Source organism: Dendropsophus ebraccatus, chromosome 4 (assembly GCF_027789765.1).
Source record: "Dendropsophus ebraccatus isolate aDenEbr1 chromosome 4, aDenEbr1.pat, whole genome shotgun sequence".
In the NCBI taxonomy this organism is placed as follows: Eukaryota; Metazoa; Chordata; class Amphibia; order Anura; family Hylidae; genus Dendropsophus; species Dendropsophus ebraccatus.
In genome coordinates this window covers 153,231,201-153,247,672 of record NC_091457.1, presented here as the reverse complement: position 1 = coordinate 153,247,672, position 16,472 = coordinate 153,231,201, and the positions used below count along the sequence as shown (strand labels likewise).

General features: G+C 40.0%; 1 protein-coding gene across 4 annotated transcripts in view; it reads left to right on the top strand.

Moving 5' to 3' along the window:
* The window catches only part of NR5A2 (nuclear receptor subfamily 5 group A member 2), a 103,273-nt gene extending 87,379 nt beyond the window's left edge, over nt 1-15,894 (top strand). For all 4 annotated transcript variants that reach the window (XM_069967493.1, XM_069967494.1, XM_069967492.1 and 1 more), the window contains exon 7: nt 14,238-15,894. In XM_069967493.1, coding sequence (XP_069823594.1) covers nt 14,238-14,485 — 248 coding nt within the window. In that variant the 3' untranslated portion in view covers nt 14,486-15,894. The remainder of the gene's footprint in view (nt 1-14,237) is intronic.
* The last annotated feature ends 578 nt before the right edge of the window (nt 15,895-16,472 follow it).

Here is a 16,472-nt window from a genome sequence, read left to right as displayed (position 1 = left end):
AAAAATAGAAACAGCGCCACCCCTATCCTCAGTTTGGGTCCGGTATTGCAACTCATTTCCATGTAATACCGCACACAGCCTGAGGACAGGGGTGGTGCTGTTTTTGCAAGAAAGTAACTTTTTTTTTCTACTCTGGAAAACCCCTTTAAAATCCACCACAGAGCTGCAGCAGTTCAGTCCTGTGTGAACCTATGTTCTCAGGAATTGAGATCCGGATTTTTCTACAGCTTATGTGCAGTAGATGTTAAATACATTGAAATGTTTAGGATTTGGTGCAAAACCCTGATCCCCATTGGATTGGATGTGGACATCCCCTGTGTGAAATGCATAGATATGTTAGAAATTTTCCCCATTCAGTGGTTGTCCAGGCATGATGGGAATTGTGGTTTTGCAACAGTTGGAGGGCCGTCCATTCCCTAACAGAATATGAGGACCCAAAAAATTTTATTCCAGGTGGTTATGGTTCTGATAGTTTTAAAGTGGAACTCCGACAGAAAAAAAAATGCTATCAGATCAACTGGTGTCAGAAAGTTATATAGATCTGTAATTTACTTCCAGAACTTATCAGCTGCTGTATGTCCTGCAGGAAGTGGTGGATTCTTTCCAGTCTGACACAGTGCTCTCTGCTGCCACCTATGTCCATGTCAGGAACTGCTCAGAGCAGGAGAGGTTTTCTACAGGGATTTGCTGCTGCCCTGGACAGTTCCTGACATGGCCAGAGGTGGCAGCAGAGAGCTCTGTGTCAGACTGAAATGAATACATCACTTACTGCAGGACATTCAGCAACTGATAAGTACTGGAAGGCTTGAGATTGTTAATGAGAAGTAAATTAAAGATCTGTATAACTTTCTGACACCAGTGGATTTATAAGAAAAAGTATTTTATCTTTCTTTATCTTTATTACATTTTTCATTCTTTCCCCTTTTACTATGTTTCTTTCTTCTTTTCTTCTCATTTATACTTCAGCTCCTGACAATCCTCGGTTTCCCCGTCGGGCTGCGTCCTCCCTCCTGTCTCTCCCCCCTCTTCCAGCTGTACTTGCCGTACCTCTCGTCCATCACTTTCCGTAACTTACTGTCGGAAGCGCCAAATAATGCAGCGTCTCTCCTCCTCTGCGTGAAACATTTTGCTTTCTTTTTCTATTGATGTAACACTTACAGGCAGCCATGGAAAAATCAATAGAGACTTTTCATTTAGTGTCCGCATGCGGCCCGGCCAGGACTCACGACGGCCACACGATTAATCGCTGTTATTTCACTTTCGGTAAAAAAACGTCTGCGTGTGTCCCCTTCTTATTTAGACGTAACAGAGTGATGTGTCATGTTTCTCCGGGGGAAATCCCTAGCGCACCGGATATAATCTTCCCTTTATTTACATAGTAATCGTCTGTAAGGTGATTTGAAGAGTAAGGACTATCTATCTATCTATCTATCTATCTCCTATCTATCTATTATCTATCTATCTATCTATCTCCTATCTATCTATCTATCTATCTTTCATCTATCTATCTTCTATCTATCTATCTATCTTCTATTCTTTCTATCTATCTATCTATTATCTATCTATCATCTATCTATCTATTTATCTATCTATCTATCTCCTATCTATCTATCTATCTATCTATCTATCTTTCATCTATCTATCTTCTATCTATCTATCTTCTATTCTTTCTATCTATCTATCTATCTATCTATCTATCTCCTATCTATCTATCTATCTATCTATCTCCTATCTATCTATCTATCTCCTATCTATCTATCTATCTATCTATCTATCTATCTATCTCCTATCTATCTATCTATCTTCTATTCTTTCTATCTATCTATCTATCTCCTATCTATCTATTTATATCTCCTATCTATCTATCTATCTATCTATCTATCTATCTATCTATCTTCTATTCTTTCTATCTATCTATCTCCTATCTATCTATTTATATCTCCTATCTATCTATCTACTATCTATCTATCTCCTATCTATCTATCTATCTATCTATCTATCTATCTATCTATCTCCTATCTATCTATCTATCTATCTATCTCCTATCTATCTATCTATCTCCTATCTATCTATCTATCTATCTATCTATCTATCTATCTATCTATCTCTCCTATCTATCATCTATCTATCATCTATCTATCTATTTATCTATCTATCTATCTATCTCCTATCTATCTATCTATCTATCTATCTATCTATCTATCTCCTATCTATCAAATTCAAATTCAAAAAAGCTTTATTGGCAGGTCCAAAATAAACATTTAGCATTGCCAAAGCAACAGAGTATAATAGATGGAGTGTGGGGGAGAGGGGGGGGTTCATGTGGGGAGCAGGGTGGATATGGGGTAAGGGGCAGGATTGGGGTATAATAGGGCGTATAACAGTCCATGGTATCCTATAATCCTCTCAGCCGGTGGCAGGTGGAGACATACTGGGCCGCTACTTCCATGGTGGCCTCCTCTTTCCCCAGCAGAATGTGGAGTTTCCTCTCCTCATCTATGGAGGTGAAGTCCGGGATGATGGTGGAGAGTCTCTGTAAGTAGGTGACCCTGGTGGATGAGTATTTGCTGCAGTGTAGCAAGAAGTGGGCCTCATCCTCCAGGTCTCCCTGCTCGCAGTGCCGGCACAGTCGGCTCTCCCGCGGCTTGTATGTTTGTCTGTGCCGCCCCGTCTCTATTTCCAGGCTGTGGGCGCTCAGTCTATAGAGGCTTAGGGTCTGCCTGTGTTTGGGGTGGTGCAGCCTCTCCAGGTATGGTGCCATGGGGTAGTCTCTCTGTAGTGACTGGTAGATGGTGAGTTTCTGGGAGTTACTTATTTCTCTCCTCCATTCCTCTGTATATTGCCCCTGGTATGTCTCTATCACCCCCTTTATTTGGGCTTTTGTCAGGGCATGTTGTGGGGTTTGGCAGGACTGGTATCTATCTATCTATCTATCTATCTTCTTTCTATCTATCTATCTATCTATCTATCTATCTATCTCCTATCTATCTCCTATCTATCTATCTATCTATCAATCTATCTATCTTCTATCTATCTCCTATCTATCTCCTATCTATCTATCTATCTATCTATCTATCTATCTATCTATCTCCTATCTATCTTCTATCTATCTATCTATCTATCTATCTCCTATCTATCTCCTATCTATCTATCTATCTATCTATCTATCTATCAATCTATCTATCTTCTATCTATCTATCTATCTATCTATCTATCTATCTATCTATCTATCTATCTCATATCTATCTATCTCCTATCTATCATCTATCTATCTATTTATCTATCTATCTATCTCCTATCTATCTATCTATCTATCTATATCCTATCTATCTATCGATCTATCTTCTATTCTATCTATCTATCTATCTCCTATCTATCTATCTATCTATCTATCTATCTCCTATCTATCTATTTATCTATCTATCTATCTATCTATCTATCTATCTATCTATCTATCTATCTATATCCTATCCATCTATCATCTATCTATCTATCTATCTATCTATCTCCTATCTATCTATCTATCTATCTATCTATCTATCTATCTATCTATGTCCTATCTATCTATCTATCTCCTATCTATCTATCTATCTATCTATCTATCTATCTATCTATCTATCTATCTATCTATCTTCTATCTATCTATCTATCTATCTCCTATCTATCTATCTCCTATCTATCTATCTATCTATCTATCTATCTATCTATCTATCTATATCCTATCCATCTATCATCTATCTATCTCCTATCTATCTATCTATCTATCTATCTATATGCTATCTATCTATCTATCTATCTATCTATCTATCTATCTAAATTAGAAAAAACAAGCAGCACTGCTTACAATGTAGGTCGGGTGCCAGCGGTCCCTGATCCTGACCTCAGATCGTATTCAGATAGCAACAGGATAGACCACGGCACTCACAGAGTTAACGGTGAAAAAAGTTCAGTGATTTATTGAATCTTTATAACACAGACACGATGTTTCGGTAACCTCACGCTACCATTTTCAAGTGTACAGAGTGAAATACAAGCGTAGTATATATGTGTGTATTTATACTACGCTTGTATTTCACTCTGTACACTTGAAAATGGTAGCGTGAGGTTACCGAAACGTCGTGTCTTTTTTTGGAGTGCTGTGTTATGAAGATTCAATAAGTCACTGACCTTTTTTCACCATTAACTCTGTAAGTGCTGTGGACTATCTTGTTGCTATCTATCTATCTATCTATCTATCTCCTATCTATCTGTCTCCTATCTATCTATCTATCTATCTATCTCCTATCTATCTATCTCCTATCTATCTATCTATCTATCTATCTATCTCCTATCTATCTCCTATCTATCTATCTATCATCTATCTATCTATCTATCTATCTATCTATCTATCTATCTATCTATCTATCTCCTATCTATCTATCATCTATCTATCTATCTATCTATCTTCTATCTATCTATCATCTATCTATCTATCTATCTATCTATCTATCTATCTATCTATCTATCTAAAAAGACCACTGTTACATCTTCTGTGACCACCCTCTATATGCATTGTTTTCTTACATATAAGATGTGAGAGTGCTGAACTGTGTATACGCATGCTGGTGAGACTGTAGAGGTGACAGAGGACGTCACATAAAGAAGAAGAAGATAGATAGATAGATAGATAGATAGATAGATAGATAGATAGATAGATAGATAGATAGATAGATAATAGGAGATGATAGATAGATAGATAGATAGATAGATAGATAGATAGATAGATAGATAGATAGATAATAGGAGATGATAGATAGATAGATAGATAGATAGATAGATAGATAGATAGATAGATAGATAGGAGATAGATAGATAGATAGATAGGAGATAGATAGATAGGAGATAGATTGATAGATAGATAGATAGATAGATAGATAGATAGATAGATAGATAGATAGATAGGAGATAGATAGGAGATAGATAGATAGATAGATAGATAGATAGATAGGAGATAGATAGATAGATAGATAGATAGGAGATAGATAGATAGATAGATAGGAGATAGATAGATAGATAGATAGTTTATACACAGGGAGTTTTGCATTATGGGATTCTTTCTGGATTAGCATTCTATGTTACAATTTTACTAAGGCTAGGTTCACACTGCGTTTTCAGCATCCGTTTAACGCATCCGTTTTTTTCAAAAAACGCATGAAAAACGGATTGCAAAAAACGGATTCATTTGTGTGCATCCGTTTTTCCATTGACTTCCATTATAAAAAAAAACGGATCCGTTTTTTTTGGCGGACCAAAACGGACCAAAAAACGTTGCTGACCCTATTTTTCTGGACGTTAAAAAAAACGGATCCGTTAAACGGATGCTGAAAACGGAGTGTGAACCTAGCCTAAGAGCAAAACAGAAATCATCTTAGAAACCAGCATAGAATGACCATCACCCCTGTAGTTCCTCCCATAGTACATAGTACAGCTCTTTATAGATATTTCCCTGACAGGTACAATCCATCCTGACAGTCCCTTACGCCATCATCTGGGACACCGGTACATTGCCATGTGTGCCCCCGGTCTCCTCATATACATATACATCCTATACTTTGCTGGTATGTTGTAGTGTGTGTCCCCCCCAGTCTCCTCATATACATGTACATATAGATCCTATACTTTGCCGGTACATTACCATGTGTCCCCCCCCCAGTCTCCTCATATACATATACATCCTATACTTTGCCGGTATGTTGTAGTGTGTAGATCCCGGCGCAGGGTTTTATGCCGCTGCCTTGGGACACAACCATCAAAGTGAGTTAAAAGCGGAGCAGAAAGTCTTCAGTCAGCAGAGTCTCCCCGCTCAGCCATGCCTCCCCCGCTCCGCCATGCCTCCCTCCCCGGCTGCTCCATGGATTTGCTGTCTGTCAGATGCAGAATACAGTCCTGCGGTTAATGGATGGATTATTCCGTGTAATGATATTAGGGCATTATTGATACAGACGGCACGGAGGTGACCTTGTTAGAACAAGACAACTATATTAATTGATCATTTGGCTTCTACAGGTTTAATCCCCTGATACGTATTAACCCTTTATAGGGATTTCCTTTATTTTCCTGAACATGGCAGGATAGCTGTGAGATGGCTAATGGAGAGAATACTACTGGATGAGAGGCGTGATGATCCGCACTTAATGCCAGAGTGTAGGAGTGCAGGCTTTGCAAGAGGATTAAAGGGGTTGTCCAGTGAAAATTTTTTTCTTTCATATCAACTGGTGTGAGAAAATTATATAGATTTGTAATTTACTTCTATTAAAATATCTCAAGTCTTCCATACTTATTAGCTGCTGTATGTCCTGCAGGAAGTGGTGTATTCTTCCCAGCCTGACACAGTGCTCTCTGCCGCCACCTCTGTCCATGTCAGGAACTGTCCAGAGCAGGAGAGGTTTTCTATGGAGATTCATAGAAAACAGAGACAGAGTTCCTGTCTCGGCCAGAGATGTCAGCAGAGAGCACTTTGTCAGACTGAAAATAAAACAATGTTTCCTGCAGGACATACAGCAGATAATAAGTATGGAAATACTTGAGAGTTTTTAATAGAAGTAAATGACAAATCTATATGACTTTCTGAAATCAGTTCATTTGAAAGTAAAAGATTTTCACTGGACAACCCCTTTAATCATGTATAGCTAGATAGAGTTCAGAGGGAAAGTGAGTAAAAGGAAACAATGAGCTACTCTAATACATTGTATCGTGTATACTGGGCCAGATGGGGAGGAGAACGACACATACAAGTCCGCCCCCTCAGACCCAGCACTGGTCTTTTTTTTGCCAGGAGTATCCCTTTAAATTTTCAATGGTATTTTAGGTTCTATAGAAATAAGGATCTAAAAGAAGGTCTTGAGGCATGTTCACACAGTGCATCGGAGACTCCTTTCTTTCTAGTCTTGTAGAATCCACATTAATGAGTCTCATGTCATTCTTTTTCTGCAAAAAAAAATAATAAGACTACAAATCAGCTTTCAATGTGTAATATGAACTATGGCAGAGATTCCCATTGACATTAATGGGGCACAGTTTATATGCAGAACCCGTATTGGAATCAGCAGGAAAAGGGAGCTTTATACTTTCCCTGCATGAACAACTGCAGTACCAGTTCTCTAAAAAATTCTCAGTGTTAAAGGCGTATTCTGGAGGAGGGGGGGGAGAGTTTTTTAAATCAATTGTTTTCAGAAAACTATACAGATTTGTAATTTAAGTCTATTTAAAATCTTATGTTTTTGTATTATTAGCTGCTGTATGTCTGGCAGGAAGTGGTGTATTCTTTCCAGTCTGACACAGTGCTCTCTGCTGCCACCTCTGTCCATGTCAGGAACTGTCCAGAGCAGGAGAGACTTTCTATGGGGATTTGCTACTGATCTGGACAGTTCCTGACATGGACAGAGGTGACACAGCTATCCAAAGGTACAAGTGGTTTGGGGGGACAGAAACAGGGGGGGCAGTTTTAAGAAAACGGGGTAACATTTCCAGAAATTTTGTTGTAGGGCGATTTACTAAAATTAGTTGCCAAGTTTAATGTCCAATTATTATTATTTATTATTTTTTTTTTTTTTAAAGCCCCCTTGATTTCAGAGCGCTATACAAGTGATAGGGGGTGACAAACAGAACATTACAAGATCCAAACCCATTACATGACTAAGGTAGATGGTAGACTGGTACATGGGGATACTGGTACATGCCCGCGAGGGCTTACAGTCTATAAGGTTCAGATGGGATAGCACGTACAGGAGCAGGGACAGGGTGCAGTGACGCATATACTGCCAGTCTTGCTGCTCAGTTCTTATTCATTGGGCCAGGTATACAGCCCTAAGTATAATAATAAGGGAGGGAAAGAGCAGCATATCAAGACAAGGAGACAAGTTTGCTAAATGACTGTATTAAAGACATACAACTTGATGAGTCCTACAGGTATAACTATATCAGCTGAGATAGGAATATCCCTTTAATTGTTACGAAATCACAGCGCTCCCAGCCGCTCTCTCCAGGACCCGGGACATTGTCCATTTTATTTAACATCTCCATAAAACCTTATTATTTGTATCGTAAGTAACGCGCCGGTGTAACGTTGCCTCTTCTTGTGAGCACCGTCCACTTTAATGTTTTAAACAGGAAGATAAGGCCACATTATAGAGAGGAGGGGAGGATGAGTTATGTGAAACAATTCTGCGGATCAATGCGGTTATATAGAGCAATGAGAGCGATCTCCGTGAACAGTAGATATCAGTAGATGGTGCAGGGCCATAAGATATATGGGGCAGCGAGCAGCGCTATAAATACAGCGGTATTAAAGTTTACAGGGAGAGCAGAGAACAGTGCCGCCCATTATATGTGCCCCCTGTATCTGCTTACCGGTAGTCAGGTTTTACCTGGATTACATATTATAAACTGAGCATAAACTTTATCAGTGAATGTGTACTCTAATATACTATTTCCACCTAGGCTGCTCTGGGGAATACTGGTTCCTATTGCCATTGAGGAAATGGAGACTTTAAAGGGAAAGTGTCACCTAAAATTTACTTTTACTGATTAGAGTCAGATATTAAAAATTGTTCTTTTATTATAATCTTTCTATTTTTTTTTTATTTCACTATTTGTACATTGTTATGTGGGCGGCCATATTGCCTAAGCTGTTCTTAACAGCACTTAGAGATATGCTTTACAGCAAGGCTCATGGACACAGATGACAATAGACAAACTCAGTCCCCTTGAGATGAACGTGAAACGTTACTGAGCGCGCTCTGTGACCTGTGAATAGGTCATTCCACAGGGAGCTGCTATTGTCTCCTCTATCTACTGGTGTCACATGATGCTGCAATGCTGTACAGATCACTTTACAGCAGCCTTCTCTTATCACCACAGACACAACAAGAAGTCCCAGCTTAGTTTTAGCCCCAGTAATGAGGATGAAAACTGCAAAAGTTAGAAGAATATGTGACCACTTGGATGTTACCATTCCTTTTTGGTATAGATAAGGTTTATCCCTTAAAGGGGTTAGATAAATATAGCTACTTTCATGCTCAAACAGCACCACCTCTGTCCTCAGTTTATGTGTGGTATTGCAACTCTGCTGCATTTACTTCAATGAAACTGAGCTTAAAATCCAAATGCAAACTGAGGACAAGAGTGGTGCAGTTTCTGGAAGAAAGAGGCCATGTTTGGATAATCCCTTTAACAGTCTGACAGTGGAAGCACTGATTATACAATGTTAGGCCAACAATACAATGTGAGGCCAATCCCCTATGTTCCCATTTTGGCAAAAAATCGGTAAAGGTAGCAGTCTCGTAATATAGACTTATGGTAATAATTATTATTATTATTAGTGGCCGACTATTCAACGAGATGGTTGTGTTTCCCGATATGTTCCCTAAGTAGAAACATAGCCATATACTGGCATGCTGAGTCAAACATGCAGTTCTGCATAGGGAGAGGGAAGTAAGTCCCAAGTATTGTCAATGTTAAAATCCAAACCAAAATCCTTCTTTACCCAGATATCTGCTTACAGGCGGAATGTCCGGTCCTCCCATGTATCCTAGATAGAGATGATCGAACAGCGCTGATGTTCAGGTTTTTACGAACTCGAACCATCAGTATTTGACTTACCGCAGTCTTCCCATTCCGAAGGGAAGGTGGAGATGGCCCAAATCCCACCTGGAAAACAGGAATACAACCTATGGCCCAGGCTGTATGCCTGTTTTCACCTTCCCCACGGAACGGGAAGACTGCCGGAGTCAAATACTGATGGTTCCAGTTTGAACGAACCTGAACATCAGCGCTGTTTAATCATCTCTAATCCTAGATAGCTTGTCCATCCCACCAAATTTGGTGGATTCAGCCTTCAAGAGGTCCATATACCCAGAAGCCAGAAAGAGGCAACAGGATCCAAAGAACACAAAAGCTTCAGCTTATAATAAATTATTCCTGAAGGCTTCTTCTGTCTGCTTTTTGTCCACTGAAATAATTTTCCTTCTGTTTTTGAGAGTTGTTTGGCCGCTCTTATTCATAGAAAAGTTTCAAAAACTTTGACGAAAAAGTTTCCATACGGAACAAAAAGCAGCATATTCACCTTCCACCACCAGTTCTCCGTCCCTCTCCTGCTATATAACCGTCCAGCCAGGGTACGGCTATGTGTGTGCGGGATGAAGCCATCTTTATTACACCGTGCCATCTCTATTAGCCGCTAATTGTAAAAGGGTTAATGATGTATTTGATTAGCGGCCATCAATCGGCAGCCTTCACGGCTAAATAACGCTTTTGGTTTTACTCCATTAAGAAAGCTAAGCGGCGCCCGGTGCTGATATTCTGTTTAATTAGCAGAGTGAATGTGATTAGAGTAATGTATGCAGGATAGCCCGGGTGTGTAAGCGGAGCACCGCACCGCCGCCTGCCTCCCTGTAATGTATTCAAAAGGACCTTAGGGTCTACTGTTCAATAAAGATGGAGAAGTGTACACGGCCCCTCCACGCGCTGATACGGAGGTTGCTTTATGAAAAAAAAAAAAGTAATTAGTCCCCGAGTGAATAAGCCGGATTAGATTAGATGGGGCTTGTTCAGGGAGACCAAAAGGATGTTCTGCTTAAGATGTTACTATGTAAACTTTGCATTTACAAGCAAACATTTTAGTCTAAAGGCCTGTTTGACATGGAAGAGCTACATCCGACGTGGTCCTTATGGTCCTCTGCTCGTAGTAACCTGTGCGTAGTCCTCTCTGTGGTACAACTATAGGGGTGGGTTCTATGTATGTGGAATATGAAGTCCACTTAGATACTTAGGCCTGCATTTACGACAGTTGAAGAAAAAAGATCACAACAATTGGCAAAAAATTTATTAAAAGTCACATTTCAGTCTTGAAGCGAGAAAGTGTATTGTAAAACTGCAGTGAGATAGTAAAAATAAAGAGATGGGTCATAATACCGACCCCAGTCCCCCACAGCTTCTGCTCTATCGACTTCTGGTCCCTCGCCGTCTCCACCGATTCCTCTTTCCAGATTCAATGCGGCTGAGGCGTCTCATTTGGAATCAGGAATAAGTGGGGAGCAGTGAGGGGCCAGGAGCTGTGGGGGAACCCGCTCCCATTCACAAGTTACTTGCTTTAAGTGCAGTTAGGCGCTTAAAGGGGTTATCCAGTGCTGCAAAAACATGGCCACTTTTCCCTCTCTCTTGTCTCCAGATTGGGTGAGGTTTGGAACTCAGTTCCATTGAAGTAAATTGCAAACCGCACCTGAACTAGAGACAAGAAAGGGGGAAAAGTAGCTATGTTTTTGTAGTACTGGATAACCCCTTTAAAGGGGTTACCCAGCGCTACAAAAACATGGCCACTTTCTTCCAGAGACAGAACCACTCTTGTCTCCAGGTCAGGTGCGGTTTGCAATTAAGCTCCATTCACTTTAATAGAACTGAGTTCCAAACCCCACCCAAAGTGGAGACAAGAGTGGGGCTGTCTCTGGAAGAAATCGGCCATGTTTTTGTAGCGCTGGATAACCCCTTTAAGCTGCCATTCTATATCCCCCACACTGCCTACGGAAGCACTTAACACGAGCACATCTTGGGTATGTTCACACGGGACAGAGTTGCGAGGGGCGTTTTCTGCAGCAGGAAATCATCTGCAAACTTTCCAGAAGTGAATCACACCAAATTATGTAGATTTTGTAGATCAAAAGCCACAAAAAAACGCCCAAAAAACAGTAAGAGTTTCCTTGCTATGAGTTTTTCTTTTCTTTTTTTTCTGGTGTTTTCTTATTTTAGTGTCAATTGCTACAGGTGTTTTATTGCTCTGGCATTATACCCTTGCAGGGTTTTTTTTTCAGTCCAAGTCACCAGATTCCAGGTTTTCTATTTTCTTTCTGGGGGGGAAAAACGGCAGAAAAAAACACTATGCCTATAGACATGTTTTTTTTTCTGATGTTTTTTCTCCCCTTCAGGAGTCTATGGGGGAAAAAATGTCAATGTTTCTTTGGGAAAACCCCGGAGCCCATAGCCGCCTATGATTTCACAAAACTGCATTTAATTTTTTTCCATTGACTCTCAGCTAACATCTGGACGGAGCATTTTTGACCAAGAAAAAAAAATAACAACCATGGGTGTAATTCTTTCCTTGTATTCTAAATTTTCACTTCCTCATTAAGTCATTGGAAAAAATTGCTAAATTTTTTTTAAAGCCTTTCTACATTTTCCCATAAATCCTCTATGGATTGTTCTGTGGGGTCTGGATCTTATCCACTTTGCTGCTACTGCAAAATCCATGAAGAAAATCTTCAGCATACTCACCCCGAAGATACTCACCTATACACTGGCCAGTCCTCAAGTTTCAGACTTCTATATAAACCATATGGCCACGACCACACATCTTTTCTTTCTTTTTTTTCTTTTTTGGTCGTTGACGGCTGTTTTGGTTTTTTTGTTTGTATTTCTAAAGAACATGTATTTTTTTTTGTTTGTATTTCTAAATAATGTCCTTTTAAAATGACGGCCATCCGGGGGAAAAAAAATGGCCATCAAACGGCCAAAAAAGACATTGAGTGGTTGTGACCTATTTATCAAATTTCTTTCACCTTCTTAACTCTATAGGATTTCCTCCTCCCCCCCATAGACTTATACCAGATTATGCCAAGTCTTCCATTGAATACATATTATCCCAGGCCGGAATAATCACTTAAAGTCCCGATCCCGTAATTGCCGCCACTATACCAATGTGTTTACAAATGCAAATGTCTCGTTCTGGATCCGGCGCCACTTGACTGTATTTAACCAATGAAACATGACATTGTCCTTGATTCACGACGGTCCTGTAAGAGGTGACACTTTAACCTTCCGCTCGGCTCACCTCGGATGAGGATATATTGTCTATTCGATATAAAAATAAAAATTCATGAGAATCTTCTGCAAGGTTAAAGGCCAGCAGTCCATCTATTCTCCGACGATGATCAGTCACAGAGATATATATTTTAGGAGGTGGCGCCTGGTGAAGATCATTTGGCTCTCCAGCTGAGTGTAGCAGATGGTTCATTAGCATAGTCTTGGCCTGTCCCAGGATTTCGCTATCATTTAGAAAAATGTCTCACGGAAACAAGACTTCTTGTCTTATTTTATTAGAATTAACGGTGTGGCGGGCCGGCTTCTAAATTCACCTTGGGTCAGAAAAATTAATCCGGGAATGATATGAATTGTGCAGTACTCTGGTTTAAAGATAGGCAGGACCCCGGAGACTCATTAGGAGGCCATATATTATATTCTGCCTCTGAAAATCTACAACCTTTGTGTCACTAAAGGGTTTGACCTTGATCTGTTTAAGCCATCCTTGATTCTGCCTGATTGAAGTTATAGAAAGAGTTTCTAATGAAAACACTCCGAAGCCATTCCATGTTATATTCTGACCCTCCGCATCCCATAAGATAAGCGATGTCAACAACTAATATGGTCCGCGTCATTAGTGGCCATTGCTGGGGAAGGGGGGGAGCTGATCGCGTTAGTGGAGGGTTTCGCTTCGCGTATGTATATGAGTATTCCCAGATTGGAGTTGGCTCTACCAATGTGTTATTATAAACTAATAATAGGGTAAAGCATTTGTTATTTGTGCCGAAATATGATGTCTTGTCAATACAAGAGAATGCTGTATATACTATAGGTACTATATACTATAGGTTGTATATATTGTATATACTATAGGTATACTGTATATACTATAGGTGTTATATAAGCACATAAAGTGGATAACTCATCTACAACAACTAAAAGGGGTTGTCTTGTGTAGAAAATGTATTTCTATGGGGATTTGCTGCTGTTCCTAACATTGACAGAGGTGGCAGCGGAGAGCACTGTATCACAGTGGAAAGAATACACCACTTCCTGCAGGATATACAGCAGCTCATAAGTACTGGAAGACTAGAAATTTTTAAATAGGAGTAAATTACAAATCTATATAATTTCCTGGCACCAGTTGATTTGAAAGAAAAAGTAATCGCCACCCTTAAATTTATATAATGAGAAATTGAAGTCTAGCAGAAAGGTATTGATGGACAGATCTGTACATGCGTCTACAATTCATGATATGTTACATACATATGTAATGCAAATTGAATGATAGTGCCCAGAAAAGTATACTCTGGCTGTATACAGTGTTGTGTATATATCGTGTTTCAGGTATTATAATAATAATAATAAGGAAACCTGCTAATTTGTGTCTTTTCCTATTTTTGCTTTAGATGTGAAGAACTTGGAGAACTTCCAGTTGGTGGAAGGAGTTCAGGAACAAGTCAATGCTGCTCTTCTGGACTATACCCTGTGCAACTATCCACAGCAAACAGACAAATTCGGGCAGCTTTTACTGCGGCTACCGGAAATCCGCTCGATAAGTTTGCAGGCGGAAGAATATCTCTATTATAAACATCTCAACGGTGATGTGCCGTGTAACAATCTCCTCATTGAAATGCTTCACGCGAAGAGGGCCTGACCTCCTCCCGCTTCCCCGCGGATCTGAGCACAAACCTTGACAAAAAAAAAGACTATTTAACTTTAAAAGACTTTAAAAGTCAAAAAAAGGTATAATAATCACATTTCTTAATAGTTAATACGTGATGCATCAGGGTATTTGTATTTCAAACTGTGAATGACATTACATATCCCCCCAACCTCTCCCCCAAAGAGGATTCTGCACGGGACACACTGCCTGAACTCAACCTAGCCAAATGGGAGGAATCCAATATGGTTGGACCATTGCTCCTGAAGCGGGATCAAAGGAAAAAAAAATACATGAGAACAGAACAATGCATAAAAAAACAAACAAAAAGCTACATAAACCCTTATAGAGTTACACCGAGTATGTCTATGCATTTCCATTTCCGAGGGTCTTCTGGTTGGCCAATGACTGAATTCAAACCAAAAATGTTCATATATATCTATATGAATATGTATCTGCATGTAAGAGACTCTATACATTTCATGGTGGCCTTGCTGGATGGAGAAGGGGCAAAATGCACAGAGATGCTCAGTATAACCGTCTAGATACAAATCGGCTGCCTGAGGTTAACCCAAAAATCCTGGAGAAATTGTGCGTTCGGTGGGAGAGATGCTACCGGGTTGCTCATCCGTACTTTGCACTGTGTTCGTGATATTTCTTATTGTTACAGGCTGCTTGGTAAAAGTTATGGAGATGGCGGCTATCTCCCTTTCTCTTTCCTTTAAAGCCAGCCATCGGAAATCAAATTGTTGTAAGGCAAAGAACAAAGTTGTACGTGTATCCTGTTGTGCTAGCCAACGTCCAGTACTCGTATTGAACATATTCACTGCTTCACGGTGACACAAGACTTACCCCATTGACGGCAATAGTCACTTTTCTTATAGATTGGCAAGTTTACTATATTCACAATGGTACTAGCGGAACAGGGCGTCGCTATTTGTGTATACTTAGGTATCTCCATAGTGGACTGCTCTAATTCTTTCTCTGCGTTTGGTTCGGTTTCTGTGTTTTATCATTTCCTGCTACAGAATATATAATAACCCATACACGGACTGTCATCGGGCAAGAGTAGAAAAATCCTTAAAGGGGATATCCCAAGATCAAGTATAACTAGCCAACAGATGGAGTTTTGACCTCTGGTACCCTAACAATCCTGAGAAAAAAATGGAGCTGACCTAAGCAATGTTCGTAGACCCCATAAAGAAGGAATGGAGCCCTAGCTGCTAGTGTTACGCGAACCTCTCAAAAAGTTTAGGTTCGGCAACGGTATCCGAACCCGAAGACTAATTTTTTGATTCCCCCGCAGCCGACCTAAGGCTGTCAGGAAAACAAGGATACAGCTATAGGAAGCAAACACTGATTGCTTAGGATAACGTTGCCGAATCCAAAGATTTGGACAGGTTTTGCCCTTTGTCTTAGCAGTCAGACCCGCACCACTCAGCTACTTGTACCCGATCCTGTGGATAATTTTGGATCTTAAGATAACTAATTTACAGGGGTTATCCAGCACAACAAAAACATGGCCACTTTCTTCCAGAGACAGCTCCGCTCTTATCTCCTGTCTGGGTGCAGGTTTTGTAACTCAGTTCCATTGAAAAGAATGGAAATTAATTGAAAACCACACCTGAACTGGAGATAAGAGTGGTGCTGTCTCTGGAAGAAAGTGGACATGTTTTGTAGTGCTGGATAACCTTTAAGGATAGTTTCATACCACTGCAATTTTTGTTTTTTGCACTAAAGCAAGAAGTGGATTCAACAAGAGAAGTATAAGTCTTTCTCGTTCCTTTTGAATCCACTTCCTGTTTGAGAAACAGTGGTAACACTCAGTGGGAAACCACCCCAACAAAATTACTGGACTAAATCTTTGTCAACCCTTGAAAATAGGGAAGACCTTCTTGAATTGTGCTAGTTTAGGCATAGGTATACAGATTAGACCCCATAGTCACTGGCATGTCCGCACACACCGCAAGGAAGGAACCAG